This window comes from Phasianus colchicus, chromosome 13 (genome assembly GCF_987193195.1).
Source record: "Phasianus colchicus chromosome 13, bPhaCol1.hap1.1, whole genome shotgun sequence".
In the NCBI taxonomy this organism is placed as follows: Eukaryota; Metazoa; Chordata; class Aves; order Galliformes; family Phasianidae; genus Phasianus; species Phasianus colchicus.
Window position 1 is genome coordinate 3,900,072 of NC_143448.1, and position 26,697 is coordinate 3,926,768.

Below are 26,697 nucleotides of genomic sequence, written 5' to 3' on the forward strand. Positions count from 1 at the left end.
GTTTTGCCAATGAAGTTGTACTCATCAAACTTCCCCTCTCTTACTATTCAAGCACTGTTAAGTTTCTGTGTAAGTCCTGTTGGTGCAAGTAAGAGACCAACAGGTGTCTATCAAAGGAATTTCACATATGTTTAGTTGTCCAGTAAAAGTCTTCGCTCATAATTTCTATTTCCTAATCACTTACTAGGACTATCAACTTAAATGAAAAAAGAACAAACTAGAAATTTCTTTAGGACTAAGACTAAATGCAAAACATTATCTTTGTTATAACAAAATGAGACAGAACATGATCACTGGGACTGGCTCTTCTGCAGTTTATGTCCATAGTCTGTGCTGAATGTCTTCTGATTGATTAATATTAAAACATTTTACAGTAAGATACTGTTCATATATGCTCTGGAAATGAAAAAAAAAAATCAAACATTTTACAGTTGATTGTGATCCATCTTCCCAGCTTTCTTTGTGGTTGTTTATACTGTTCTGTATTTAAATGTACATTCTTTTCTTGTATATATGGGTTTAAAGAATTACTGTACATAAGAAGCACTTTGTGCCCATCCAGATGCTATATACTCTCCAGAAGACTTGTTAAGGTGTATGAAAGAGTACTTGCTTCTCAATGTCTGATTTCACTCCATGCTTCACCCTAATTCCTTTAGCAGAACAGAAATGTAGCTTCCCTTCTACACAAACATTTATTGTATCCTTTTGTGTTCTGGGGATGATTACTGGGACTTTTATAGCTCTCAGAATTTCAGCAAGGAATGTTATTAGGCATTGGTCTAACAAAGATACTCAGGGGAATATCTTTTTCTCTATGTAAGAGACCATTTGTGAGTTCAATATCACTGAGAACTGAGGTGTCTTAGGGCTTTCTCACTGCTGTTCAGTATGTGGCCTTAGAAAATGAGAGGACCTTGACATGGATCCTTTGCAGGATACTTTAGTGCCTTGTGCAGGAGCACTGGCAGAGACTGCTGCAGGTCATCACTGTGACTTTTTTTTTTTTGTTGGGTTCATCATTTGGTAGAAAGAAATCATAAATGAGAATCAGGGAAACACTGACATGGATCTGAAGCAAGTGCCTGTTCTTTGGGTCTGAGCACAAAAATCAAACATGTAAATCCAGTACTGCAGCAGGTGGCTCTGCGGGCCAGCAGGAGAGGCTGACATGATAAGCAGTTTGGGAAACTTCTTTTATAACTGATCTCCAGTCTCTTATTCTAGAGCAATTTTTTTTAAGTTATCTGAAAAAGTCATAGCAACAAATATGTTTGGGATCAGCCAAGCAGCAGCTGCAAAAATGTTAAGACAAGAAACAGCAGTGCACAGAAGTATTCTTCCAAACACAGAAGACAGCTGTGAGAAAGGAGGCCTAGATTCGGAGCTGATGCAAGCTGACACAGCTCTGTGGACATCCAGAATGCGTGACGTTTTTCTCAGCAGTACTTAAAATATGAAAAATCAAGATAGAATGTATAGGAAACGTGCAGTTAAACTATGCACAGATTACATAAACAGTTCTAAGAGCTTTTCAACTTTCAAGACAGTTCATTTCCTACTAGTAGAACCACAGTCTTGCTTTTCAGTTTTGTATCTGTTTGAATGGTCTATCCACAGAGAGATTGAGCCATTTCTCAGACAGCATTATTTTTAGAATAGGATTGTGGGAAGATCTACCTGTACTCACCAGATCATGTTCTCTGTTGGTCTGAAATGCTGACAATTTCATCAGTTAAGGACTATACTTGTGGGTCTTGCCTTACAATGGATGAAATAATTTGTACTTTCAAGGTACTCCACAAATTGAGTTGGTTTGGGTAGATTTCATGAGAATGTCACACAGTGTTAAGTGAAATGTACATTACTTTCTATAGGAAGATGAGAATGCTATGCTATTGAATGTGTCCTTCATAAGAATGACAATGATTAGGTGAGTTAATACCCTGACTTAGTATGTTTATTACTGTGCTTATAGACCTGGATTTTTGTTTGCCAGGTTAATGTTTTGCCAAGTGATTCAAAAAGCAAAATTTTCTTCTTGAAGTAATTCTCAGTCCTTAGAGAGCTGAATTTTTTTTACAATTCCATTTTCACGTGCAATACATTTTTGTGTTATCTACAGGGTGCACAGTCGACAAGTGGACTTATCAAGGGACAAGTGCACCTGAAACCACCCTATGCAGGTTCTTAGTGATCAGCTCAGTTTGAATTCAGGCTAAGGTACTCCTGTCATGGAGGATGCTGGAAATTCAGACTACTGGAAACAGTGGTAATGCTTATTCAAAAGCAGAAATGAGGCTGTATAATTTCCAGAATTTAGATCTAATAATTTCAGTTTAGTAACGGCAGTAACAGGTTTAATAATAAAGAATGAGAGCAGAAGAGTACACTTACTGTGGCTTCTTTTAATCTTCTGAAATCTATATGCAGATATGCATTTATTCCATTGTATGCACCAGGCAGGGTTATTCCATGTATTAATAAGACAAATAATACAACGTAAGGCAAAGTGGCTGTTATCCATACAACCTGCAGACAACAGAGATCCTAAAGGTTAATAAGCTGTTACAGAAGATTTAAGAATGTGTGAAAAATGCAGCTGATACTTTCTTGATTTTGTCCATTCAGTTCTATGGAGAAGCTCTTTATAGTATGCCTTGGAGGAAACATGTAAAGAATAACGAAGGGCCTGCCATCACTGCCTGATGTTGTTGGGTGATACTTTCATGAAAATCTAACCCCAGAATTTCTGGTGAGGTGTTTTCTGAAGGGATATCAGAGAAACTTCAGATTAGGCATTTATTTTTCTTCTCATGGCATTTTACGTAACAACAAAGCATGAAAATGTTAGCACATTTGGCTAAGAATGAGATGCACATCAGACAATTTAAAGCATCTGTGTCTTTCAAGGTATTTTCTGGGTTGAGACCACCAATGCAGAATTGAAAATATGCTAGTAAAATTTCCAGTCAAAACATCATGCAAGCAGAATCTGTAGATAAAATAAAGGCTGAATCTAGACTGTGTGCTTCCACTGCACATATATGAAGGCCTCTCACATGGTTTAGTCCCTGAGGATCCCTCAGATGCAGTGATTTAGTCTTTTGTTCCTAAATTAAGGACACTTCTTAAAGGAGACAAAGAATGTAGTTGAGATAGAAGGACAATATTATCTCTACCTTTCCTGAAGTCTTCACGCCTTTCCACAGACTAAAGAAAAGAATGATTACCACCACCAAGAGGCAGAGGGAAAGTTGCCAGCGAGGCAAGCCAAGGTCGTGGATTCCACGGCTTTCATGCAGGTGCAGAACTCCTCGCCTGCATACCAGATACACAGAAACAAAGCCAAGTCACTGGGGGAAAAGGGCTTATGTCTATCCCATCCTGTGGGCAGTGAAAGTGGATGCTGCACTGTGCTAGGAGCTGCCCTTCAGATACTGCTAGCAGTTAATGATTTTTTTTGTGAAGCCATATGTTGTGCTGCTTCCCACATTTTAGAAGTGTCATTCATTATCTTCTCATTTCTCATTCAAGTTTCCTTGAGCACTGAGCAGATGCCCAGAGAGGCTGAAGAATCTCTGTCCTTGGAAATTTTAAAACTTGGCCAGTAAAGAGCCTGAATAGGCTGATTTACTTTTGAAGTTGTATTAGATATCCCTCAGACATCTCTTTCAACTTAAATTGTTCTATGACTCTAGATAAGCAAGCAGCAATCTTACTTGCACCATGGGCGATGAGTTTCTGATGGAATGAGTTTCTGTGAGGCTGCAAATGGGAAAAGTGGTTGGATAGGAAAAGCAACAATTGGTGAATTCAAAATGGACATAGAATTCTTTGTTGTTCATTGAGATAGTGGGACAATAGCAGAAGAAATTCTGTTGCTTAGCAGAGTAGAGTAGTTCTTTTGAGATCAACAAAAAGTTGTGTAGGAAAGAGTATTTCTCCCAAGGACTGGTGACGTCCACCATTACAGTTGTCAAAACACATTGTGTGCACAAGACAGGGGGATGTGGGTGAATGTTGCCATGTCTCCCTTCCTCCCATCTGTTCTGTGCTGCTGAGGGGTCATGTTGCTTGTTCAGATCTACACAGAAATATTTCACTTAAGGCTGTATTTGCAAAGAGGAGTGGCAGTGTGTTGGGAGCCCTGAACCTCGGGGCAACTGCAAAGCTAATTCCTGGTTCTGGAGCAGCTCCATGGGATGTTGGCTTGGGGATGCAATTTAGTCTTAGTCTTTTAGTGTCCATTTAGAACAAATAATTGTGATTTTTCTATCTTTCTCCTCCTCTTTCTCTATTGCCTTTATTTGTTATGTACTGCTTGGGTAAAATAGTTTACCTCAATCAACACTGTGATAACAGACTTAGCACTGTGATAACACAACTGAACTTGATGAATCAGTGTAGGACCTTGATATATACAAGATAACTGCATTTTGGAGAAACTGAAGTACTGAGTGATTTGCCCTGTGTGACTGGAGACATGTGGACAGTAAAGCCTGAGGAATCAATTCCTGCCCCACTAACTGTGCATACATTCTCTTACCAGCTAGCTGGTACTTCAGAGTTATCTTCAGCACTTGTCTTATCAGACCAGAGATGAGTCAGATAGAACTCTGAGACAAAGCCAATCTGTGTCAACTTAAATGGGGGAAAACTGAATAAGTCTCTATACTAATTTAACTGTAGAAACATGCTGGGAAAATAAAGGCCCGCTGATACAACCCATTTAGTAATCTGCAAATGTAGCATATAATTCCATTTTCATACCAAATGTATCTAGAGTAATGGGTCAAGAACTTAACAGTTCTGCTTCTGTAGCTCTGTTCTGTAGGAAATACTGTATTCTTGGACTGTTGCTATTATACATCCTCAAATGAATGAAAGATTCTTTTTAAAAGCATCCTCCTAAAATAAGCAGCTGCTCGATTCCTTTGGCACTATAAGGATAATTACATGTCAGGCGATAAAAGGGTAATGACAGTGTGTCTGTGACATAGATTCAAAGAACCTTCCTATTTAGAATGTATTAGATGAGTTTAAGTCTTATTATACAAACTGTACAGCTAAGTCCTCAGCTGTTATCTGTGAAAACAGCAAAATGGTGAGAGCTAGAATTTTTGATAACTCATTTAAAAAAATCATTAAATGTAAACCGGTAGGTGGATCTAATTCAGCTTTTCCTTAGAGGGTGAATGGAAGCTATTCACATTTCTGCTAGTAGAGTGTGCTTTCATGGGGATCCAGAGGTGTGAATGGATTCTGGATAGAGATGCTTGATTGTGTTTTAAACTTACCAGTTTGAGCAGTGTTAAAAATATACTTGGGAAAAGCATCACAGATTCAGATAAGAAAATTTGTTCAGAGACTGGGAGAAATTGTGCAGTCTGTGCTGTCACAGTTATACTATTATCATTATTATAATTGGATGCTATAAAGAAAGTCCTTTGGATCACAATATGCAGATGAACCTTTAGAAAAACAGAACATGAACTTGCACTCTTTGTGTCCATTTAACCTTTTACTCTTCCTGCCTAAACATTTTTTTTTTATTTTAAAAGAAAACTGCTTCCTTCTGTTTGCTTTCTGAGGAGCAGCTAGCAATGTCTTGCTATTAAGAACACTTGACAGAACTGCCTCTTCAAGTGTGGGATACCCAGAATTTTCAGGAGCATCTCCAAACCAGGAGTTCTGCTCCCTCAATCAGGGTAAGGGATCATAAAATAGGAAGAGAAAAAATATTCTGTAGCCAATTAAAACAGCTGTGTAACTGAGCAGCTAAGCAAGGAAATCTTCATAGACCACTGCTGTTTCTGAGATTGAATCCTGGTGGATTTTGCTTCCTCTTCCTTTACTTTTTTTGTCCTTTCTGACCTCTTAAGTCCTAGAAACTTTCTGAAAAATGCCATTTCTGAAGGTTGCTGGGAAGCAATTCATGAGTGTTTACCAATCAGAGGCTACATTTGGGTTCCAGCTGCAGCAAAAAGCAAGAGATCTAGTAGCTAGACTGTGATTTGGATTCAGATGTGCTGACATCTGAATAGATGGAGAGGATGGAGAGGAGAAGCAGCAGTCAAACTATTAGACTAGACTTTCTTGGCTTGAAGCATAGCTTGGAATGTACTTTGGAAAACAGTCATTTTTTGAACAAGGGCAAATCTGAAAAGTGTTTAGCATTCATCATGTTCATCAAAGTTATCATACATCAGCAATGCGATCGAAAATCCAGTTAGCAGCTCAATTATGCCACAATTATTCCTGTTTCCCATTAAATAGTACTTTATTTCAGGAGCAGCTGAGGCTGCTTTCTCTCTGTTTCTCCTAAAGCATGTGGAGTGATAGATCCCTGCCTGGCTCCTTTAGATTATACTCAGTCACTTCCCTTGCAATGGCCACAAAGAAGAAAATGGGAAGTAAGTGGTACTGCAAGATTCTCTATTCATAAAGCTTTGTGCTTGAAACATCCAAGTTCAACCTGTTGATATTACAGCGGAATAATGCAAGATGCCACATCCATTCCTATACTGAAGTTGTGTTACTGCAGGATTGTCCCATTTCCCAGTGCTGTAAAGATGTATACATGTCATAGGCAAAGTAGCATAACGCGATCTCCTAAATCCCTGCATCAGGGAGCCAGGTGACATGCAGCACTCGGTATCAGTTTTCTGTCATTTGCTTTAAATTGTGCTCAAAACTACTGAGAATTATTCTTGTTTCCTAGGTATAGAGATGTTGCTGATATGTAATAAAATAAACTCAAAAGTCACGGCTCTGAGTCAGAGAGAAAGCAACAGTTAGAGGCAATAAGATATAAATAATTAATATTTTGCCTGGAGATCTTTATTATTGAAAAAAAAAAAAGTGAAAATAGGTGAGAAAAATATGTAAAAAGGATGAGAAAATATTATGAATAGCAGGGATGGAAAATAGATGCTAAGAGATGAGCTAATGGAGAGTAGAACAGGGACATATTGTGCTGAGCTAAATAAAAGAGGAGCTAATAAGAAATTAATTTTATCAGCCATTTGTGCAAAGGAGGTTGATTTATGCCAAGACTACTTTCCATGTAAGGAACTGTAAATTATATTTGCAATGACTTTGAGACTGTAAATATAGGTCCCGAGAGTCTGTCTGCCTAATTGTAAGGGGAGCAGGAATACAAAGTCATTTCAGTTTGAAGCTGCGTTCAGAGATTCCAGTTTCTCTCTCCAGGAGATTTATGCTGGTCCTTCCTTTCCCAGTGCTCCCTGCTGGGAAGATTCCACAAGTCAGTCCATAACTCTGGCACCAGTTCTTGCCCTCCTTCCTCCCCGCAACCAGTCAAAGGGAAGAAGTTCACCTCTACTGAAATCAGCAAATGACTGATCACTGTTTTTTGTTATGTCTTTGTGTAGCACTTGGTTCCTCTTAAATGTGGTGTCAGAGAGCCAACAAGAAGCCCATCTGCTGGGTGCTCACAAATAAAACCTACATAAGATAGGTTATTGGGGAGGCAGGGGGCAGCTGCTCAGAGAGACTCAGTAACTGGAGGAGTCACAACTCTAGTAACAGCTTGTGACACAAACCTGCGTCCTAGTGTTCCCATCCATACCATGAAGATTATTATAGCCCTTTCCTTTTTCCCCACACTGACAACTTACTCCTTAGGGAATGGTCAAAGATGTGTACAGGGAAGGAACAACACAAAAGAAAGGGTCTTGACCTGAAAATTCTTTTTAAGAATTTTTTTTTCCACGTCAAAACATTAATCCATACCCAGAAAAAAGATGCTAAGAGCTTTAGGTGTTGAATTCTACTAGATTTTGTCACATTGGTTCTTTCTAAAAATTTTCTAAGGAAACATTTTTGTAACTCATCCCTGGGGAGATTTCAATGGCTGTTTTAGAGATTTAGTACATTTTTATCCAAAAAGGTGAAGTTTAAAGCTCTTGGAGTAAGCCTTGCTTTTCTAATCCCAAATCAATTATAATTTTATTTTTCCAATACTAATATGACCACACAACTCTATGGGCTCAGACAATCTTAAAAAAAAATTAATGTAAAAGTAATTTACTTAAATTTGATGTGATCCATGGAAGAGTCATTCATCCAAACAATTTCTAGATGGTTTGTACCAGATTTTAGATGGAAAAATGTAATCGGTTTATCTAACTAATTATTTAACTAACAGATTTACAGTCAGACAAACTGAAATTCTTCCAACAGAATGCTTTTATTAGAAACAAATCTGTTTGATTTTAGTGTTTGTAAACACTTCTGAGTGCAGAGTTGTCTCTGAGAAATGACTGCTAATGCTCAGTTTTGGAGGAGATGGCAGTGAATGCGAAACAACTGTGCTATGGCTTTCAAAAATAAAGTTTAGGGAGTTGGCCAAGTACTTCTTCAAGTTAGTATTCACTCATGGGGGATCGAGTCCAACTGGTTCTCATAGAATGAGTATTGAGGAAATTGATAAAAGAATAAATAGATATAGAACTGAGCTCTGTTCCCTATCCTGGCAGTTAGACTAGCTTTTATGATTTAAAAGGTAATGCAAATTGTAGACTGAAGATGCTAAAAGCACTGACAATGTATACAGAGTGCAATCTATAGAAATTAAATTACATACTCAATTTGAGGCATGATAATTGTACTCATTTAGAAGGCTCTCTTAGATGCAACTCTTGCATTTACATATTTGTGCAACCGTGGTTCAGTTGTTCTCACTGCTAGTTTCCTTCAGGGTATAAAATACAGGTGTTTCTTTTCCTTGTAGAAGGCTCCCTGGATTAAGTAGCATTGGATGGGGTATTTTGCACAGTTTGCCATGCTCCTGGTGCAGATGCAGCACTGCCATGCTGTTTTCACAGCAGTTGCACACAAGCTGTACGTGCACAGCCGTGTGGGGCAGGGGACCAGAGCTGGTTACCTGTGGGTCGGGCATGGATGCCTCTGTACTTGTGGAGCAAAAAGCCATGTGTGGCACCTCTGCTGGCTTTGCCTTGAGCACAAGAGGAAGGACGTGCTGCAGAGGGGCTCTGCCTTGACTTGCCAGGATTTCAAATGTGAGGTAGCCCTGGAGAAGTGCTGTAGTTGTGCCCCCGGCCTTTGTAATGATTGCTCAGAGCCTGGTACTGCTACCAAACTACAAAGAATTCTGTGTAGAGATAAGCAGTTAAATTCTTCCTGCAAGTTAGCACAAAGCAGGCTGTTATGCCTGCAGTGTAATGTGCTGCTCCTGATGTGTGCTCATGAAAACCCTCTGGAAAATTTGGCTTGGCAAAGTTGTTATTTCTCCAGTCTTCTGAACTTGTTATAAAAAGGCTTGTTGTGGGTTAGGAATCATTTCCATAAAGCTGTCCAAAGCCTAAGAACATGCGTACACATGTGGATTGATTTTCACTGCACTCACATTTCATTTCTTTTCTCTTTGTATAAGTAAATGGCCAACAAATGTGGAGGTGTGAACATACATGAAAAGCAAATTTCAAAGCTGCACGTGTAAATATTTTTTGAATAGCTGTTTTTCCTGCACATAAATACTTTCAACCAAAAATTTCTGTGTACTGAGCCAAAAAGAAAAAGATTATTAATTGACTTAGTTGAGTTCAAAAACATTCTGCAGTCAAAAAGTCAATAATATATGAAGTGCAGGGATGCACGTATGTAAATCTCAAACTATGAACTTGCAAACAAGACATTCAAACATTTCCTAAGTATGCCCTCTTATTAAGTCGTCTTGTCTGATTCAGTTTTTATTTGCAAACACAATTCCCTATGCTTACAGTTGAGCTGGTGCCCTCTTTTGGGCAGGTTCACAGATGTTTACATGGGGAAGGTTGGTGTAACTCTGTTAGCTATGTCACAGGACCATGTGGAGCTTCAGTCAGTCTGGTGGTATTTCCTGTGAAGGCAAAAGCCTCTTGCATAAAAGTGGCCTTTACTTTATACACTGTGGGTTTTTGCAGGATATTTTTGGTTCATATCCTCCTCATAAATTATTGTGTATAAATATGATAGATGTGGGCTGCTGCAACTCAACGCTGTCCTCATTCCTTGTTCACAGGTAGCCGTTTTGCAATTAATCTCTGCTGCGCAGACTTGTGAGCTCTGCTGATTTCCTTTACTGAATCTGGTGGGAAAATTTCCCTATTAAAATGTGTTTTATTTCGTACACAGAAAGAATGGGTTACAATCTGGGAAAAGCAGTATCAGAAGGAAATAGCTGTAGCTCAATGGATTTGTTGATAATTTTACTACTTTGTTTAAAAAACTGTCAAGATTTGTTCCTGGAGGAACAAATTTTTTTTTTACAGGCACAGGGCCTTCAGAGAAGAGCAGTGCTTTTGTTCCTCCAAACTGATATTTTTTGATTGTCAGCATAAATGAAAGCAAGATGGAAACCAACTCTTTCCAGGCACAAAGATGGAGAGAACAAAAATAAAGTATTCCCAATTTCAGATTAAATATTACAATAGGAGTGCTATGGAATAGATAGAGGATCTTTTTTCTTTTTTGAGAGATGGACTTCTGTTTTTCCAAATAAATGTTTTTAATGAATCATTTTAACATATGTTGAGTGGATAGAATGTCCTCTGCATTGTGTTGAATTCCAAGCCACAAAAGAGGGAAGTAATCAATACATCTCCAAAGAAATGTGGAACTGACTTTTTATTCCTGGACTTAAGACTAAATATGAGCAGAAGGGCACTGTCAGATTTTGGAGTGTTTGCCTAGTTAATTTTGCATGTGCCTTATAATTCATTTTAACCATCACTAATGAGGTATTGTAGAGGTCCCATTCCCTCCCATCTTCCTGGTTTAAGCAAGCGACCCATTGACGTCAATGACAACTTGGCCTGAATTGAGCCTGAATAACTGAAACCAGACAGTGAAATGAAGTAGTCTCTAGAAAGCATAAGGGTAGGACCACTTCAGCCCAAATTATTGCCCAACTCCTGAGGCTTGAAAACAAAATCTAGATAAGTTTGCCAGAATGCCTCTGTCATGCCTCGACATGGGAATTACAATTTGAAGTGATTTCTTCCAAGTCTGCGGCTTAGTGATTTCTTCCTGCTCTCCCTCCCTGCCAAGCACTGGACAGCTGAAAGATTTGGCCTAGATCCTTAGTAAGTTTTCCCTTCTCTGTCTCAGTACAAGCAGTGAAAATTAGCACATTTCTGTGGAGCTTAGTGGTGCCTTTCTGGAAGTACCACAGTAATGTCACATCGCAGCACTCCCAGCTCTTCCTACAGTTTTTTTCTGTGCAGTGGAGGTAGAGATGGGAGAGTCAGCTCTGGCAGCTGGGTGGTTTTAGGAAGTTTCTGCCAGTTTTGCACTGTGAAGGACTTATGTCCTGAAAAGAGAACAAGTATCTGCTTCTCACTAAGTGAAACCACATCAGCTGTATGCTTGTGGCTTGTTTTGGAAATATCTCTTTTCAGTCGTTCTCCCACCACAAAAGAGATGTTTGGTGTTTCAGGTCTCCCTGTTTACATAAGTTTGCATATATTCTTGATGTAACCTAAACCTAGAATGAGAATTCAGAAGTGTCTTATGGCTATCTAGCAAGGAAAACCAGGTGTAATTCCTGTGTAAACAATTGGGTCCAGTTTAGAAGCAGTAGTGCAAGATGGTTTAAGGGCACTTCATATTTTTAAGGGAATATTTGAAGTTTACTTAAAGGGAATATAATCAGTCAGACCTTTACTTGAACTCTTTGTTCACAGTATACTACATGCAACAACAATATGTTATTTTGTAAATGTGCTATATTGATGCAAATTTAACATTACATCATTACTCCTATTTCCTGACTCCATTGCATTTAACACGAAACTTTGCAGTCAGAAGATGTAGCTCTGCCTGCTGCAAAAGGACAATGGGAGCAAGGGCAGTTATTGGATATAAGACGAAACGCTGTTTTCTGAACTGGGCTGTCTTTTCTAGGTTGGATCTGAACACACTGAAGCTGCGCAAGCATGGGTCCACACCTGAGCTTTACAGCTGGACTTGATGAGCTAATCCAAATACTGGATAATAACATAATGCCCCTTGTGGTTCCCTGTTTTTACAGATGGGAAAGCAGCTGTCACAGATTGCGTTACATGAATCTTCATTTTTTGCAATATAATCTAGTTACTAAAGAATACAAGGCCTAAAGAATTAAGAACTGTCTCAAAATTCAGGAGCCAAATCACAATGAAACGTCAAATTCCCTTTTTATTCTTATATTTTAAAAACTGTAACTTGACTCTATTTCATGGCAAGGAAAGAACCCTAATATTTCAAGTTTCAGTATGTATGCAGAACTGCAAACAACTGTTTCCTGGGTTGGTAGAACTTAAAGCATGGTGCACAGACTCCACCAGCACCCAGTACAAAGACAGAATCACCCTCAAGCATCATGTGATAACTGAAATTGCAGAGATGCACTGTAAGTCATAAGTGAGCAAAGCAACAATGTGAGGATTGCATTTTGCTTTAAAAAGGCTTAAGCCCAAGACAACTATAAAGAAAACCTCTCTCTAAATGCTGGTCACATGAAGTTCTGTAATAATACAGTTCTTTATTTGAAGATGCTGGTATAATTTCTCATTGTTCACTTTAAATTCATGTTCTTGGCATTCATGTAGCCTTTTGCTAAAAATGATCAACTTACAACAAAGTTCTGAATGCATTGCATACTGTCATTGTAAGGGCAGTAGATTTCCTGGCTGTCAATATTTGTCACTGTAGTGAGTTCCTTTAAACTCAAATCCCCTGTTTTCAAAGCATCAATGCCCCTGCCCACAGTGTTACTTTACTGATTATCGTGCTGTCTTCAATAAAGAACAAGCAGCCGCAAATGTTTCAGACTTGCAGACCTCAAGATCCCAACTATTAGCCAAGTGCTGTAACACACACCAGCTTATTTTTGTGAACAGTGGTGTCCCTCTTTTTCAGCAGCTAAGCAGATGTGTGCCCTGAGATTTGTTCATCTCCAACACAGAAATATTGATTGGTTATTGGGATTGATTCAACAGCTGATTCAATTAGCATGATGCTCACCCTCTTCTCTTTCTCCTAATCAAATAACATTTTCCTTTGGGGATTCACAGTGTAATTATTTATACACTGATTTATATCATTGTTTTAGAGTTATCTGCATACCTTTTTGATTTCAAGTGTTTGATTTGAGTGTGCCTTTGCCTGTCTTGGCCCATGTTGCAGAACTCCCTTTCACTCCGGAATTAGAAAAGGTCCATCTTTTTACAGCTGTGTGCTTCCCTCCCTGCTCAGTGCTTTGTTTCACTTCATTGAACTGCTGAGCTCTGCTCTGAAACGTTTTGCAAGTGGAGAACCAATGAGTACTTTGAAGCCTTAGAGTCAGTTTGGTTTGGCTTGCAGTGGTCTTTTTCATAATACTGCTCTGTTTCCTTGCTCTGGCAAAGTTGGAGCAGAAATGGAATAACAAGAAAGATTTGTAACTTCTGTTGAATTCCATGTTGCTCTATGGCAAATACTGCATTTGTACTGGAGAAACCGAAGCCTGCAGAGACAAGGGTCTTAACCATATAGGAATATAAGTCAAACTTTACTGCTGCATTTTAACCTTAGTTTTCTGATGCTTGTTTTAGAGGCTGGATGCTAACCTATTTTATCTTCCCGTGGAAAAACTCTTAGACATAAAATTTTGAATAAATAGTAAAGTTAAGTCAACACTTACTCATAAAATTCAGCAGCAGGAGTGAGCTTATACTTGGAGTATTTGGTGCCATTGCCAAGCACTGACGCGTTGAAGAGTTTGGGATCTGTACAGTTTGGGCTATTCCAACTGTTGTCGCAGTTCGTCCAGGGGAGCTCAAATGTGAATGATGAAAATAGATAATACAGAGACCAAGCTATGATAACGTTGTAGTAGAAACCCACGTAAAGAGCTATGAGTATCACTGCATAGCCTACACCTAAAGACAAAGGAAAATGAGATTATACATTGCATTTTATATGCAACAGTATATGCAAACACTGTAGTTTAGTTCTCAGCCATAAATAATTGTAAATTTTTTTTTTTTAGATTCTCAGGCAATTTTTTTTTTTATGTTTACATGCATGCCATTGATTTTAAAACAAGTAATTACATTAATGAAGTTGGAAAGTGATTGGCCGTTAGGAAATCCAGTTGTCTTGCCAGAGAAAGAAATTAAGCAGCTCAGTGTCAAAATTTGCTCTTGTTCAACTTCACTGGTGTTTTTCTTCCAATGCAAAAGACTGCAAGCCCATGTTAGGAGTGAAATTCGTTTCATCCTCATGTTGGAATCCTTGGCAACTTTTCTTGGAAAAGTAAAGCTGAAGTTTCCCTATGCCTCATGCTGAGCTTGTTTGGATCAGACAGCATTCCCTTCTTGTTTCGTTACCATTGTTCCTCTCCAGATTGCATCTATTAGTTTGTGACTAGATCCAAAACATGCACGTAACAGCCTATGCCGTTCCACTGAGTGGTGCAAGTGGTTCTGGAGCATACGAGTAAATCTTAGTGTACATCAAGCTTGGGGCTAAACTGTGCTAAACTGTAGGTATCATTATATTCCCAGGATTACAGAATGGAAGTCGCAGAAAATTTAAACCTAAGTCTGGGCAGGGCATTTGGTGAATCCCAGTGTTGAGCATCCTCTGATGCTTGAAACATTTCTTTGGTATTTTTGCATATTGTTGAGCTGTGCTTGGAGTGTCTCTTAAGAGGGAGAGCTTTCTCCTTTAAATAATACATGGTTTTTAATAGTTTAGGTGGAAGCTTTGTTACTTAATGGCAGAGCAGAATAAAAGCTTATTGTCACAATTATTCAGGAAGCTTATTTTATCTTGGCTAATATTATTTTTCCATTAATCTATAAGCAGGGCTGATCTGTGAATCCTATCCTAGGGTTCTCTGTATTTTGTGTTATGGGTAGAGACTTCATCTGCTTTATTACTACCATCACAGCAGTATCCAAGCACGTAAGTGTAAACTTTCATTTCTGATTTTCTCTAGTAAAATACCACATTGGAGGCCTAACAGTTGGGTATTTTTGAACTATCACATTCCCTGATAAAGCAATGAAGTAGCACACAGCTTTCCTTGGTTTGAAATTTGCATAAGAAACAGATGCAGACTGAAGAAGTTGGCAGCTCAAAGACTGCCGCGTACCAAAGTTTCTCTTCCTTGGGACGTTTTTAGTATATAAACCAGTTTGTTCATCCCTAACACTGGGGACAGATAGTGAAAAGAAAGATGAAACTGTATCCTGAAATCCTTAGTGCTTAAATGAACACTCAAACTCCAGTGATACATTACAATAAACACAATAGAAAGAGAAATAAATCACCTAAGAGGGTAATTAATTGTTAATATAAATGGTAAAATACTGAATGTGAATAAGAAGTTGCACTGAAATTAGATGGTCTGTTCAGGAGGACAATTACAGACATTTCATATCAAGATTCAGAAATACTCTATCTACCCTATCAAATATATCATCAATGCCATTTCTTTGAAATTATGAGGATGTTCAGGAATGAATGTGCTCTCCTGTTTCTAGGTCTGACTTTTTAAATGCAGTGCTACACCACCCACACTCTAAAATAGGTGCTGGAAAATGCAGAGGTGAAAAGGCTGTGCTGCAAAGGTTACAGGGTATATTTTAAATCACATGCATTATGGGAGCATCACACAAGAAGCAGAGCCCTTAGAGATTGTGGCAATAATATTCATAGCTAAAATTAGTACTACAATGCTTTTATTTTAGGAAGGCCATTAAAAATTTGGGTTGACTATATACTTTTCAATTGAGTTAAACCGTAAAAAACCTCAGAAGCATTCTGAATTTAGCAGTAAAATGTGTGCGTGCTTTATCAGATTGATCAAAACTTTAACAATACTGAGTTTACTGTAGTGCTGAGATGAAGTGAAATCCAGTATTTATTACAAGGATCACATAACTCAGGTTCATCTATATCCAGTAATAAGAGCAGTCAAAAATCACAGTAGCGTATCTTTAGCCCACCTTGAATATGTCAGCAGAAAAAAAGGCAGTTGGGATTTCAACAAGCCTGTACATGAAATAAATTCTACTTTCCTTTCTCTTTGTATTTCAGTCCTGAAGTCAACAGACAGACTGCTTCAGAGCACCGTGCTGCTTGGCTCAAACACTCAGATCCTTGTGGTCTAATTATTGCAGTCAAATTTTCAAAATCCTCTTTGTCATCCAAAGTTATTAACCAAGGCCAGCCGGAATTTTGACTGAGCAAGGGCTGCAGGTTCCTCTGTGCTGGGATGAATTTTGCCTCCATGAAAGAATTACAGAAGGCCGAGGCAAACCTATGTGACCTCATTTTTAAATTTAGGGACATCTTTTTCATTATCTCACCTATTTATCTTTTATTACATCTCTAATTTTACTATGAGTTTTGGGTTTGACTGATAAGAAAAAATAACCAACCTCTGCAGTTCTCCTGTTTTGTGATTCTAGCCTCCTGGAAGGGGAGAGCTTTATTTTGAGAAAGAAGTTTAACATTTACTCAGTGTAACCTATGTCCAAGTACCGGATCTGCCGAGTTTGGATTGCTGATGTTAAGCTCTTCAGCTTTTGTCATGGGATGAACACAATCTGAATTTTAAGCTTCTCGGATCAGTCAGGCTTGAGTGGTTTCATTTCAGTGAATTTCTTACAGCTCTGTGTCAAAAAGATTTTACCTTGGGTAGCTCATGATTTTTGCTGGTGAGCAATGGTTAAGAAAATTCTTGAGGCTCCTTAAGAAGTGTTTCATGTACAGAAGCCACGTGGTTTCTTTCATCCAGAAACACTACTTTAGGCAGCCCCCAACAGCTAACCCCAGCTATTTCTTTCTTGCATGTCGCAGAGGGGGACAGGGCTGAACTGACATGGATGAGGTTTGATATTTCTAATCTTTTGCATCTCCAGCCCCTCCTTCCACCAAAAAAAACCCAACTCCCCCCAGCCCCGGCATGGGGGCAAAAGGGGGACAGGGCTGAACTGCTCCTTCTGCGTATTGCTCTCTGCTGCACTCCTCATCAATAGCCTGCAAGATGATTTCCATGTGTGGCTTTTTTCATTTTCTTCTTCACCCATGATAACAAAAAGGCTTCTGACTTCAAGGGTTAGAGAAAGGTCAGCAAATATCATGCTGTCTGTGGAAAGACAAGACCTTTCCTTTGTTTGTGGTGGTTGCAGGTGTTGGCACCCTCACTGTGCTTTCCAAGCGAGCAGAGGGACGCTTACCTTTGAACACTGGGCAGATCTTCCACACAGTGGCAGCTCCTTCTCGGTTGTACTGTCCCAGTGCTAATTCCATATAGAACAGGGGCATTCCGGCAATGATTAGGAAGAGGATGTAGGGAATAAGAAAAGCACCTGAAAATAGAATAATTAGACATTGTAGTTTATATTTTGATTACGTTTTACCTTATTGCTAGCTTCCAACTTGCTAAAGACAAAACTACTGCTTTTGGGAATTAGAAAGGAAAAAAGATTCTTCCTAGAAAGAAGAATCTTTGTTCTCTCATCTGTCTGAAAATTTTTTTGACTTGGATCATATGATCCAAGTCAAAGAAAGAAGACTCCCCCAAAAGGCATGGCTATATGTGGCAGTATGAATTATCAGTTATAGTTGGTGTTGTGCTTAATAACTGGATACTCAGTCAGTTTTCTGCTTTGTGGTGGCTCTAAAGCCCAGTTTTCATTTCATTGCATAGCTTGCTTGGTTCTGAAGAGTTAAATTAATGTAAAATATCTGCATTAAAAAAATGACTGGATTGTTGTGATAAATAAGAAACTGAGAGAATCGCTAAGTATCCAGAATGATGGACTGGTCTCCTCAGGAGTTACCAACTGCTGATAGCAGGAGTTTAAAAGAGAATAGATTGCAACAGTCCTGCTTAAAATCATTCAGCAAGAGAAAAAGTAATGAAACAGCAACTTCTGTCTTTCCCAAAAGCAAGGAGTAGGAGTCTGTGCAAACCTTTAAGGCCTGTTGTACTGGCTTAGTCACTTGAAAGCTTTCCATACAAAAGAAAATAAGTGCTCTGCTTCTAAACACATACACTTTCAGAAGGTACGTGCAGTCTATAAAAGCTAAGGGTGTTACTGAAGCTATCTATAGCAGGCCAGTAAGCAGCATGAATTTTGTACATTAAAAGTATCTGAATAGTTGTTTCTTTATGTTTCGTGTCTACTTTTCACGGCTATTCCTAGAGTGAGCTGGCTAGCATAACTGCTCAGAGAGAAATGATAGAACAGAATAATGCAAAGCCAAGCCCCGTTCCCTTACTCTTACCACAGTCTACCTCTAGGAAGTAATGTGCTGTAATGTAGTGGTAAGGGAATGTATTCAGCATTCAGTTCGAAATTCGGGGATTCTAAAACTGAAATTTGGTAGTGAAACAGGACCAAGGTATAGCAACAGAAATAAAGAGTTGCAAATTTATCTGAACAGCTGAAATACAAGAACTGCTCTGAAAGTAATGCTCCCTGTTTTATTATGATGGCCCACAACATCAGAGGTGGGATGGCTGTAGAGGTTGAATCTTCTCATCAATATTCTCTTACATTTTGTTGCCACGAAACAGGTGGCAGCGGAGGGGCAGTCTGCCAAATGGCATGGAAGCGCATAGAAAGAAAAGGCGTGTTGTTGAATTCCTCCATGCACAAAAAATGGCACCCACTGCCATTTACTGATGCTGAATGTTGATCAACCAGTGGATGTGAACACAGTGAGGCAAGGGGTGGTTTGTTTCAGCAGCGATGACAGTGGTCATCTTCACTGGTGCGGATTTTTATGAATGCAGCATGCAGGCTTTTGTTCATTGCTGGCAAAAATGCACAGCTAATGGTGGTGACTGTGTTGAAAAATAGTGTTTTGTAGCTGAGAATGTGCTCTATTACATAGTGTTACAGTGCTCTTTGCATCTGTTGTAGTTTTTATGAAAATGAATAGGAGGCATTACTTTTGGAGCAATGTAAATACATTGGTTTTCTAATATTAGGAGGCACGATTCTTCTCTTTCATGTTTCTAAAGAGGGTAGTGCAACTGCAGCCTATATTCATAGAAGCTACTCAGTACAAATGATGAATACTTTAATTAATAGTGGAATTCATAAGCCTTCCAATGCTGTACTGCTTGAACTACAATGTGTTTAAGTATTTCAGAGAAAAATATTTGCGTTTCTGCATACTTGATATCCTAATTGTTCAGAATTATGTTCAGTGTTGAAGCATGCTCAACTAATTCAATCTGGGAAAGTTCATATTGTTTTCATTAGTAGCAATGTCAGCTTTTCAAGTGCCACACTTATCTTGCTTCAACACTACTACAGCATACAGATCTGACTCACAAACCTAGCATGCTGCCTTCGGCAGGTATTGGAGTTTGCATGAGTGTGATTTGATTAACTATGTCAAGAGGCATGGAAAAAATTATGCCACAAATTGAATAGGGAAATATGCGTGTGAGACAACTATCCTGGAGATGTGTAGTGGACATAAATATTAAATGGTAGTTTAAAATACGTGTTTTCTAAGTATGACTAATACTTTGATGAACTGTGAAGTGTACCATACTAATGCATGCTTGCTTAAGTATCATATATTTGGCTGCAAATCATTCCAGGCTTTAGATAAATGAAGTTTTTCTTTTATTTCTTTTCTTCCCACCACTCCTTCCCAAGAGATTAATAACGTGCAATGTCATTTTCTGCCAAAAGCAGTTACACAGCATAGTAGAGTTTCATAGCTGGGGTTACTTTTCAGGTAACGAAGATGGTGAGTGAAGTATTTTGGAATAAATTAGAGATTAATAAGCACACAAAGTAAGGGTGCTTATTCACATTAAGTTATCTCAAATGTTTTTGGAGACTTCTGGGCATTTCTTGTTAAGACTTTCCAATTAGGTAAAAGAATACCAAAAGTCACATACTTTTGTCAGTATCTTGGTATCTGGTTGTCTTACCCAAGGAAAAAAAGGCTCCAGTGGGACTGGTTTGTAGATGGTACCTTGTGAAAGGCGGGGCCTTTTTGGAAAGGAGACCTCATAGCATCCTGTGAGCTTGTTACTAATGCCCTATAGGTGAGGCAGGGGGCAAATTGCATTCTGCTGAGCCTCTTGCTGTGGGTCTGCTGCTGTGAACTTGAGCACAGCAACATGCTTCTCTGAAGGAATAGCAAATGCTTACCTGGTCTATGAAGCCAAACCATTAGGAAGGGTGACACAACACCAACTGTGTCCCTCCTGCCTGCGCCACGCAAACTACTGTGGTCCAATCACATGAATGCAAAAGGCCGGCACATTACTATAGCCCTGACAGCTGAACTCTCAGGGAGCACATGGTTTGGCTAGCATTTCAGACTGGATGAGCAGCTAGCCAAGATCTACCTACCTCAGAGCTGAGGGAATGTAAGTGTGGGATTGCTGCATTGGCAGCAACATCCTGATAGCGCTCAAGGGATTCCACTCCCTCACTGTGTGAGGGCATGGGGCTGAGCACGCAGCTGCAGCCCAGAAAGCATTACTGGTCTCAGCAATCCCTAACGGTTCCTACTTTCCCCTCCCAGCCAAAAATCTGGAGTAATTAACATTTGTAACCTAGCCTTGGCTTGACTTGCTACTGAGTCACGTGTAACTCAAAGGCCACACGTTGCCCTTGGGCTGTTGCACATGCTGCTTTTCAGTGTTTATGGATTTCATGAGATTTGCGTACTTCCTTCCCTTATGGTACTGGAGTACACACAGAGTTAAAGAAGCCTTATGTGTTTATGTGAAATAAGATGAGGTCAAACTCTACTTCTACATGAACCACCTATGTGAAACTCCAAGTTGAAAGTCACACAGTGGTTTTTGTTGTTTTTGTTTTTAAAGAACTACAGTGTCTGGTTAATGCAGGGCAAAATACAGGACAGGTTTTGCATTCCTGTGTTGAGTGCCAAAACAACCTTTTCATTTTAGTCTAACGGAGTCCACTCTGAATTTCTCCTCCCTCTGTTGTCCAACATTCACAGCAGCCTTAGTAGGGAAGCAGAGAGGAAAGCAGCCTCAAATAGTTCTCTCAATCCTACAAGAACAACTCATTTCACTCTTGAATACCAGAAAGAATGCAGCACTGAATTACTAATGCTTGAAAATAATCATTTAAACAATGACTGTTGTCCTGGAAGAATTTGCTAAAGCATGTACAAGAAGCTGGCCAGGACAGGGTTAGCTGAAATGATTTTGAAGTACTCCTGCTGGTCCATTATTAGCCTTCTGCCTTTGTTACCATGGATATTCTAGTCAAAACTTAAGCTGGCAGGGGTGTCTGCTAAGCTAACAAACTTTGGGCAAGTATAGCAGTATGTTTTCAGATAGGAGTATTGCCAGTATTTGTTCAAGAATAGAGTCTAAAAACAAAGATCTTCCAAAAGATGAATGGAAATACAAGCTAATCTCTGTACCTGATCTGTGCCTGATCAAACTGTGAGTAAAGAGTACTTGAAAGAATATCAGCAACCAGTTGACAGTGCAGTAAATATCCCTGGATCACAAGGAAAATGGGTGGAAACTCTACTAGTGTAAGACTCTTGTGAATAAAAAAAGAAATCCCCAGTGCAGAGATTCTGAAATCTAGGTTGAGTGAGATCAGCAGACAGAAAAACTAAGTGGCTGGAGAGGGAGGTATTTCTGAGTACAGAAATCCTAATTCTGGGTCTTCAAGCTTGTTACTGGCTTGCCAGCACAGACACAGAGAGTATCTCTGGGGAGGTCAGCATGCAGCAAGCTGTGTTTGTTGGAGTCTAAGTAGAAAGGGGCAGGTGGGTAGACTCAGTCGTTACTGCCCAGGGAGTAAAAACAGTACGGGTTTGCATGGTACAGCAAAGAGAAGTCAGAGATGCAAAGGAGCATGATGTAGCCTCAGTACCAAAGCCAAGATGATTTTAACAGCAGCTAGATGATGATGTTGAACAGAGGTAGATTATGGTAGTCAAAAATAACATTTTTCTGCGAAACAGATTGAACAGCATACTATAAAAACAGCACTTTGCTTATATAAAATCTTCCAAGTAGGCAGCCTTTTTTATGGAAAGTATTTCTGAACCATAAAAGCAGTGGAGCTATACCATCTTGACTTACACGTTTCTTTTGAAACCCTCGTATTTAGCTGCTCTAACAAATTGCTAGATTTGAACCTATTTATATTTCAACTCTCTGGGCAAGAGCCTTCAGTTTTTTGTCCAGAATTCCAATTTTAATAGTGTTCCTTTTGCTCAAAGAAAATGAAAACAAATAGTTTCCAGAAATGGTTCAATGCTGTACACGGGCTGATGTCAAACTGAAGCCTTTATTCATGTATTTATTTATGCATTTATTTATTCTACCTATTTATTTATTTATGTACTTACTATCTTGAGCTGTTAACCTGCTGCTCAGACATCATTTGAAGAGACTTGAAGTGTATTCTGTTTATAAGTTTGTTACTGGTATGTAAAAGAATGGGTTACTCTTCTGTGCAAACCCAATAATCTCTTCAGCTTTCTGCTATGAGAATGATGAACTAAAGAAACTCATCAGTAGCTACTTTGAACAAATTAATGAGAATTAAATACACCCAGCTGCTCAGAGCAGCATGATTCATTCATAAATCACACCCAAGTCATTGGCTAAGGTCCCCTTTGTATAAATTAATGAAATGGTCATATTTACAGCAGTGTGTAGTTTAAAGATAATCGTAGAACCATATAAGAACAGAACTCTGACCTGTGTTCCTTGGAAGGAAACTAAAGATAAAGAAACATGGTGTGTTTTGGACAATACAGGTAAGATTACTCTAAGATGCCCAGCACGGCAGTAGGAATTCTGGAGCGCTGTCAACATTTCTGTTGCTCACCTTCACTGCTGCAAGCTTAGGAAATGAATTAAGCCATTCCCATCTTCTGCCATTATTGTGACTGCATGAAGTCCAAGCTGAGGTGAGGTGGCAGTGAGAGCATTTGTTTCACCATTATCCAACCTTGTAGCAGGTTTGCTATTGTAGCTGACCCCTTTGTTTATAAATAAATGAATTGGCATCCGTTTGGGTTTTGACAGTTTGGTAAGTAGATGACCTGGAGACTGTATGAATATGAAGGTCTAATGGCTGACATTTCTGCCCGAATCCATCTTGTTCATTTTGTGCTTTTTTCTTTTTTAACTCGCTGGGAGAAGAAGTGAGCTGGAATGTGGAGACAGCTTGTAGACTGTTTTGTTATGAGATTTATGAAATCTCTATTACTAATGTGCAACAAGACAGGATTTGTGAGGTGTGATGGTGTCCTTCACAGAGCAGCTGACCCTGTTGAGAACAAAGCAGCAAGCTTTGCAGTTAGCAAGCTGTTCTGGAGGTGCTGGGTGGGAGAAGTGAGCAGTACTGAGACACTGGGTCAGGGTGCAGAGGCTCATCTGGGAAGGATCCTGCTTTATAACAGACGTGCTTGGAAGCTTAAGAGTTGATAAATTAAGAGAGAAAAAACCTTTCTATCGTTTCATTAGTTTTTCACTGTTGGCAGTTTTTTTTTTCCCCCCCCACCTTGCAATCATTAGATGTGACACATGGATATATTCACCTGCAATTGAATCATATCAAAAAAACCACCCATGTAAGGTGTAGGCTGTACTTGAGATGTATGAAATCAAAGTGTTTGTCAAAATGTACTCTGATTTATCAGTAGTAGAGCACCCTTGGCTGGCAGTATTTTCCAGCAAAGACATCAGAAGCTATTTACTGTGGAACAAGATCAGCAAGTTTTGCTGGATTCCAGCACTGGAAAATCTTTAATAAAATAACTTCATCTGATAGCATTCTCTAAAATATGACGTTTTAAAATTCATTTTCTGTAATGTATAGAATATGGTCATGTACATGAAAGGAGATATTACTTCATCAAATTCTCTTTTAAGAATAGGGAAGTCCTTGCTTAGTGCCAGTGAGATTTTGGCAACTACTGTTTTACTTCAGTTCAGATACAGTCTGTTAGTCATAGTTTTCTCTCCCTTCTCAATGAACTTGCAGTTCATTGTTATTTGTTTTGTTTTAGCCAGTTGTAATTTCAAATGAATATTTTCAGTGTCCATGAACCTGTCTGATTTTGATGCCGGAAGAGATTGCTAGATGCACAGGTTGCTCCAAAAGTAATGCCTTTTTTATTTCCACAGAAACTGCAACAGATGCAAAGAGCACAATAACACTGTGTGACAGGGCATGTTCTCAGCTACAAAAGACTGTTTCTTTTTTTTCCCCAACACATTCATTTCTGCATTTTTGCCAGTGATGAACAGGAGCCTGCATGCATACTTGTAAAAATCTGCACCAGTGGAGGTGACCGGTGTCACCAGTACTGAAATGCACCACTCACTACCCACTGTGCTCACGTCCACTGGTTGGTCTCCATCTGTTCAGCAAGCACTGATGAATGTCAATGGGTGCTATTTTTCTGTACAGAGGAATTCAATGTCATGCCTTTGCTTCCTACGCGCTTCCATGTCAGGCACCGTTCTGTCAGAGTGCCCCTCTGCTGCCATCTCTCTCATGGCAACAAAATGTAATGGGATATTAATGAGAAGATTCAAGCTCTAGTGCTCATTAGAGCTGTAGTAGTAACCCAGCTGCACAGTGAAACAAGAAGTCTGAAATGCACTTTGTTCTGCATGTATAACAATACAGTTAGGAGTTCCCAGCACAACCTCAAATGGAGGGTGTTTCCTCTCAGACTGCTTGTCTTTTGCAGGGTGTCTTTAGTTGTTAAACTTAAAAACAGCCCACAAGTTGAGCACTCTCTGGAGAGGCCACAATACCCGCTTTAGGCACCATGAGATTCGTAACTGTGCCAAAGTGAAACAAAGTGCTTATGACATCTTAAATCAGCTCTAGACAAGTGCCAGGCAGCTTTCAAGAGGATTAATGTACAAACCAATAGGAGGTAAATGCCTTGAAATTTGGCTACAGAAGAGTCAAGTATAAACATCCTGAGGTACTCTTAAAATTTTCTGTACGTTTAGTGATTAATCCAATCTTAAATTATAAGTCCAATTTTTTGGACACAGTGACCAAAGCAGAACATTCCTTTTCCTTCCAGGCTTCATTAGAGATTTATTAGTAAAACTTTCTGTGCTATCAAAACTTATACTAACTCTTGTACAGCAAAATCCTCTGAACTCTTCTTGTCAATAAAGGGCTGTGTTCTGTCACAGAAGTATGGGGCAGTTGTACATTCCTACCTGTAAGAAATCTGGTCAATCAGAGCTTTACTCTCAGTCATTATAAATGAAGCCTTCAGGATCAGTGGTCTTTCTCATGCCTCTACAGGAAGCAGAATATAATCCTACTGTAAACTATTTATAATGCATATTTATACAAGGCTTGAAAGTAGAAAGTGAACACAGTTCCATAAAGAATGAAGTAATTCTCCATGGACTATTTTCCTAATTTGCAACAAGCAGCAAAGCAAATGTTTCCCCTAATCAAAGCAGTGCAGCATACACTCCATCACTGCCACTGTGTGTGGGACCTCCAAGCTGAAATGCTGGAAGAGAATGTGAGCCTTGCCCATTGCAGCTTGCAATTGGGTAGTTTTGTTCACCACAAACACAGAATTTACAGGAGGTTAGTTAGTGTGGCAAAACTTGGTGACTCTTGATGGATCACGCAGCTGTAGTTTTTCCTAGCTAAACAGCTTTTGAGGACATAACACCTCACAATTGTAAAATAAAATTTAGGAGGAAAAATGTAGGTGATCTTGAAGACGTCTGAGTTCCTTAACTTAGGATTAAAGATGGTGATTTTGTCAGTAGCTTCCATATGAGTAGCGAAGGATTACACTGCAATTTAGGAATAGTCTGATCACTGTTTTCTGTTGCTTTACTTTAGGAAAGAGTGAAGGAAGAGAGTAACTGGTGACACCTCAATTCCTAAACCTGGCAATTCAGAAGTTTACAAACCATGTATTAAGCCCCAGAATAATTGAAAGTGTCTTAGAATGTAAGGCCTTCTAGTCCAGTCCTTTTATTTGCCTCCTGGTTTTTGAAGTCTTGTTCTTGCTTTGTGTTTTCCCAGCTCTTCTCTTTAGCCCTGACAGCCAGAAAAAGATTCTTGCCTAATCATTTGTCTCTATGAAACAGAATAGAACACACTTCTTAAAATAGTACATTTTTATAGCTTGAGCCCTACATAGGAGAATGCTGAGGTCATTATCTAACTCTCACAGAATAAATTCATTTTGTGTAATAATGAACATCATCTATGTAAGTCCTGGCATTTTGTTTATTGGCTGAAGTACTGAACTGTTGCACCAAGTGCAGATCAGTTACTAGTCAGTGGAACTCTTCTGTATCGGTTTTGTCTGAATAGTTTTTTATTACTTTCCTCTGTTTTTCTTCTCGCATAATTCTTAGTCTGGAAATTCTGTCTACTTAGGAGCCCTTAAAAGAGAGACGTCTGTTATTTGGGTTGAAATCCTGGCTCTGGTGACGTCAATGGAAAAAAAACACCCATTGACTTCAGCTGGGTCAGGATTTCTCCCTTGTGGTTTATGAATCTATTGATTTTAACTAAGGCTGTGTAGAACTATTAGAAAATGAAGGACGAATTACAGAAAGGGAGCAAATGATCAAACTCTTCCCCCAAATAAAATCCCAGAATATCACCAGTCTTGCCAAAACCTGCCTTGTGATCTCAC

General features: G+C 39.1%; 1 protein-coding gene across 2 annotated transcripts in view; it reads right to left on the reverse strand.

The window, feature by feature from the left end:
- The window catches only part of SLC6A2 (solute carrier family 6 member 2), a 64,959-nt gene that overhangs the window by 27,974 nt on the left and 10,288 nt on the right, over nucleotides 1–26,697 (reverse strand). For both annotated transcript variants that reach the window (XM_090149884.1, XM_031615094.2), the window contains 4 exons: nucleotides 17,241–17,372; nucleotides 13,691–13,928; nucleotides 3,183–3,321; nucleotides 2,398–2,532 (listed from right to left, as the gene is read on the reverse strand). In XM_090149884.1, the coding sequence (XP_090006010.1) occupies nucleotides 2,398–2,532; nucleotides 3,183–3,321; nucleotides 13,691–13,928; nucleotides 17,241–17,372 (644 nt within the window). The remainder of the gene's footprint in view (nucleotides 1–2,397; nucleotides 2,533–3,182; nucleotides 3,322–13,690; nucleotides 13,929–17,240; nucleotides 17,373–26,697) is intronic.